Below are 5,203 nucleotides of genomic sequence, written 5' to 3'. Positions count from 1 at the left end.
AAAAAAAAAAAAAAAAAAAAAAAAAAAAAGAAAAAAAAAAAAAAAAGAGTAACCTAGACTGTCAGGTGTTGTTGGCCAAAGTCCAGTCATTCAGATTGGCTTTACTTTTTTTTTTTCCGAGACGGAGTCTTGCTTTGTCACCCAGGCTAGAGTGCAGTGGCTTAATCTCAGTTCATGGCAACCTCAGCCTCTCGGGGTCAAGCAATTCTGCTGCATCTCACTCTGGAGGAGCTGGGATTATAGGAGCGCACCATGTCCGGCTAATTGCATTTTTAGTAGAGACGGGGTTTCACCATGTTGGCCAGGCTGGTCTCAAACTCCTGACCTCAGGTGATCTGCCCACCTTGGCCTCCCAAAGTGCTGGGATTACAGGCGTGAGCCACCACGCCCAGCCAATTTTTTTTTTTAAGTTTTTGTAGAGATAGGGTCTCCCTATGTTGCTCTCCTGAGGTCACAGGATCCTCCCACCTCTCAAAGTGCTGAGATTACAGTCATGAGCCACTGCTCCAGCCTCTCCTCATATTGAAGTACAATGTGATTCTTTGATTTTTGTCCATGGATGCCCTTCTTCTGAAGTTACAAGTGTGCTCTCCGTTTTCTAAGCTAACTTTCCTGCCTGAATTTTCAAATTTTACCTATTCCTCTAGGAAAAGACCCAATAAGGATACTTTTACTATTTTATTTTTTGCATCTTCAATTTTTCCCTTTCCACAAATAACTTATTTGGCCTAACGCCATCATTTTGTTTGGTAGGATGACTTCACGCTTAAGTAGGTATTTTCTGTTTTTTTTTTCCCCCTGAGACGGAGCCTTGCTCTGTCACCTAGGCTGGAGTGCAGTTGTGCGATCTTGGCTCACTGCAACCTCCGCCTCCTGGGTGTTCAATGGATTTTCCTGCCTCAGCTGGAATTACAGGTGCTCGCCACCACACCCGGCTAATTTTTTTTTTTGTATGTTTAGTAGAGACAGGGGTGGGGGCGGCGGGCGGGAGAGCTTACCATGTTGGCTAGGCTGGTCTCAAACTCCTGGCCTCATGATCTGCCTGCCTCAGCCTCCCAAAGTGCTGGGATTACAGGTGTGAGCCACCGCGCCCGGCCTTAAATAGGTATTTTCTAAAGTCATTCAGCTTGGGGAGAAATTGCAACTCAAACCCAAACACTCTTAGGCGCCCCACCACCATGCGTTTTCATTCTCAAGCATCATTCAAAACGTAACAAAATTTGGCTGGGCAAGGTGGCTCAGGCCTGTAATCCCAGCACTTCGGGAGGTCAAGGCAGGCCATTGCCTGAGCTCAGAAGTTAGAGACCAGCCTCATGGTGAGACCTCATCGCTATAAAAAAAAAAAAATACAAAAATCAGCCTGGCGTGGTTGTGCGCACCTGTAGCCTGTAGTCCCAACTACTCTACTCGGTAAACTGAGGTGGGAAGATCACTTGAGCCCAGGAGGTGGAGGCTGCAGTGAGCTGAGATTGTGCCACTGCACTCCAGCCTGGGTGACACAGCAAGACCTGTCTCAAGGGGAAAAAAAAAAAGAGAGGAAGAGGAAGAAGAAGAAAAGCCTGAAGTACTTGACCAGGCAAATTCTGAGGGAGTACTTCAGGTAGCCTGGATACAGCACGTTTGAAGATGAGCCAAGAATGCATGCTCTAGGAGGAATAGACTATGAGCTTAGAGTTGAGTGTGCAAGCAGAGGTTGTAAAAGGTGAGACTGGGGAAGTAAGCAGCAGCGTCAGAACAGGCAGGGCACGGTGGGTCAACTCCTGCAGAATTCTGCAGACGAGAATTTTACGTGGAGGAGCAGTATGACTCAATATGCATTTTAAAAAGGTAATTCTGGGCTGGGTGCAATGGCTCACACCTGTAATCCCAGCACTTTGGGAGGCTGAGGCAGGCAGATCACCTGAAGTCAGGAGTTCGAGACCAGCTTGGCCAACATATAGTGAAACCCTGTCTCTACTAAAAAATTAGCTGGGTGTGGTGGCACATGTCTGTAATCCCAGCCACTTGGGAAGCTGAGGCAGAAGAATCATTTGAAGCCAGGAAGCGGAGGTTGCAGTGAGCTGAGATCGTGCCACTCTACTCCAGCCTGGAAGACAGAGGGAGACTCTCAAAAAAAAAAAAGCAAACTTTATCTTGTATTCTCAAGGCCATACACAGTTCCTGCTCACCATAGGTATCCAATAAGTGCTTCTTGGACAAATAAATATTCAAATCTCCTCTCCAGTTGCTGTAAAACTAACCAAGGCTCTAAATTCTGCATCTGAAACACCCGGGAGGTTGTATAGACATGCAGATTCTCAACACCCATTTCAGACTTTGAATAAGAATTGGGTGGGGAGAACAAGGGGCAGGAATGGAGTTGGAGGATCTACTGTTAATGGAAGACCTAAGTTATTTGGTGGGTGGTCAGTTTGGGAAAGTATTGGATGCCACTCCCTGGGATCCTTTTAAAAAAGGATATGACAACTGTATATATTATTACTCTCTATTCACAAATCTAGAATAACCTTTGCCACCCAACAAGAGTAGCCAGGAGGTGCAAATAAGGGAAGCAGGAGTCCTGGGCAAACCAACCTCAAAATTTTTATACCCTGCTTGCCACACAGAAGATGGCAGGATGTGTATATATGGGCTGAAGAGTGGGAAACTGAGCTCCGATTCCTCCTTCACCTCTTTCATCTCAACTGAAGCACAAAGCAGTTGATTCAAAAAACAAAAACCTGTTTCAAATTCTGACTTTGTTCTCACACACTAGCTGTATGATCTTGAATAGATTACAGGTTACCCACTGTCTGAGCCTCATTTCCTTACTGTTAGAAACTTGATAAGAATATCTAACTTGCTCTCAGGATCGTGGGCTGGAATTAAATGAGATAAAATATGAAAAATACCAGCACAAGGCCACATTAGTAATTGCCATTTCCTATTGTCCTTTCTTCACACCACCCAGTTCCAGATGTTTTTCTGGATAACACTCCCATTTCCTTACCTTGGTCTGGGAGAAAGCGAAGTACATTCCCACGGACGCCCAGCTCCTTTACGTAGCATAAGTCTCGGGAGACCCCAGTGGTCGCTGCTGCCTCGCGATCCTGGAAAATTTTCTTCAAGATATAAGGCACAGGTTGGAACTTCTGGGGTGAAGGCGCCTTATCTAAGCCCATAAATTGGAGAAAGACATATTCTTGAAATTGGATTGCCTGGCCCAAAGCCAGAGTTAACAGGAAGCTGAAAGCCAAATCTGGCAAGAATCGAAGCATGGCCTCTAGAGTGGCTATCAGGCCGGGGAGAGCTCCACTGCCAGACTGCCCAACAATTCAGGGGCTGCTAATTTATCTGATGTAAGATAATCAAGTGTGAATTGCTCTCTTCCCAGCTCCTCAAAGGCCATTGGATGTGAAGACGGAATTTTTTTTTTCTCTTCTCTTGCTCTACTATTCCAGGAAAAAGTTCACAGAATAAAGATTACCAATGCATGGACATAAACTCTACAACAATGTGAGGTTGTCGACAGTAGACAGAGTGAAAAGGAGACATGCATTTATTCATTTAACAAACAGTTACTAAGCATCTATTATGTGCAAGGTGCTGAGATAGGTACTAGGAACAGAGCAGTGAATAATTCATAGACTTATAATTCATCATCTGCACAGACCAATGCAGAGGGTCGCATGAGGCGCATGATGGCTTTGAATGCAGCCTCACACAAAGTCATAAACTTTTGTAAAACATTATGAATCTTTCTTGTGATTTTTTTTTTTTAGTTCATCAGCTATCATTAGTGTTAGCTAACATCATTAGTGTTAGTATATTTTACGTGTGGCCCAAGACAATTCCTCTTCTTCCAGTGTGACCCAGGGAAGCCAAAAGATTGGACACCCCTGTATTAGACAAATACCCAAGTAGATTTCATGATTTTATTTTATTTTTATTTATGTATTTATTTATTTTCGAAACAGGGTCTTGTTCTGTCGCCCAAGCTGGAGTGCAGTGGCCTGATCTTGGCTCACTGCAAGTCTCAACTCCCTGGGCTCAAGAAATCATCCCACCTTAGGCTCTGGAGTAGTTGAGACTACAGGCGTAGGGCACCACTCCCAGCTAATTGTTTTATTTTTTATAGAGATGGGGCCTTGCCATGTTGTCCAGACTGGTCTTGAACTCCTGGCCTCAAGCAGTCTTCCCACCTCGGTCTCCCAAAGTGCTGGGATTATAGGCATGAGCCACCACACCCAGCCACCAGCCTTATTTCTCACCACCCACCATCCTTAGTGTGGATGCTCTAATTATATTGACCTATTTGTAGTTCTGTGAGCTGATTTCTTCTCAGAGCCTTTACACAGACCAAGTGCAAAGATCACCTCTACTTCCACAATTTCGACTCACCAAAATAGGTTGAGATACTTCTTTCTCCCACTCAGCCATACTTGGGCATCCATTACAGTTTTTTGTTTGTTTGTTTTTTTGAGATGGAGTTTCGCTTTTGTCGCTCAAACTGGAGTGCAGTGGCGCTATCTCAGCTCACCACAACCTCCGCCTCCTAGGTTCAAGCGATTCTCCTGCCTCAGCCTCCCTAGTAACTGGGATTACAGGCATGTGCCACCATGCCCGCCTAATTTTGTATTTTTAGTAGAGATGGGGTTTCTCCATGTTGGTCAGGCTGGTCTCAAACTCCCGACCTCAGGTGATCCGCCCACCTCCGCCTCCCAAAGTGCTGGGATTATAGGTGTGAGCCACCGCGCCCCGCCCTCCATTACAGTTTTTGCAGTGCATTTTACAGTGTGCCTCCCTCCCTTTCAGACAACTCATGCCTTGAGGATCAGAACTGCGTCTCTTTGCCTAAGTATCTTCAGTGTGTCTTTTTTCCCCAAAGTATCTCCACTGGTGAGGAAAGTGTCCGGCAGGTAGTAGACATTCGATAAATATCTGTGCAAAAAATAAATTAAGGAATTAATTGGTTGCTATTTCTAGAGGTCTCACTCTTTTATATAGTGAGGTTTTCCTCATTCCTTTTTTTTTTTTTTTTTTAGAGTTAGAGACTAGGTTTAGGGAGTGTCTCACTATGTTGCCCAGGCTGGCCTTGAATTACTGGATCAAGGGAATCTTCTGCCTCGGCCTCCAAGTAACTAGAACTACAGGCATGTGCCACCACTCCCAGGTCCCACTTCTCTTATCTCCTATTTGTATCTTTTTTTTTTTTTTTTTTTTT

General features: G+C 44.9%; 1 protein-coding gene across 1 annotated transcript in view; it reads right to left on the bottom strand.

The window, feature by feature from the left end:
• GDF3 (growth differentiation factor 3) overlaps window positions 1-3,322 on the bottom strand; it is a 6,053-nt gene extending 2,731 nt beyond the window's left edge. The window contains exon 1 of the mRNA XM_025402932.1: window positions 2,990-3,322. Coding sequence (XP_025258717.1) covers window positions 2,990-3,257 — 268 coding nt within the window. The 5' untranslated portion in view covers window positions 3,258-3,322. The remainder of the gene's footprint in view (window positions 1-2,989) is intronic.
• Between the last annotated feature and the right edge of the window lie 1,881 nt (window positions 3,323-5,203).

This window comes from Theropithecus gelada, chromosome 11 (genome assembly GCF_003255815.1).
Source record: "Theropithecus gelada isolate Dixy chromosome 11, Tgel_1.0, whole genome shotgun sequence".
In the NCBI taxonomy this organism is placed as follows: Eukaryota; Metazoa; Chordata; class Mammalia; order Primates; family Cercopithecidae; genus Theropithecus; species Theropithecus gelada.
Note: the sequence above shows the minus strand (reverse complement) of the source record. Positions and strands in the feature narration are given on the sequence as shown.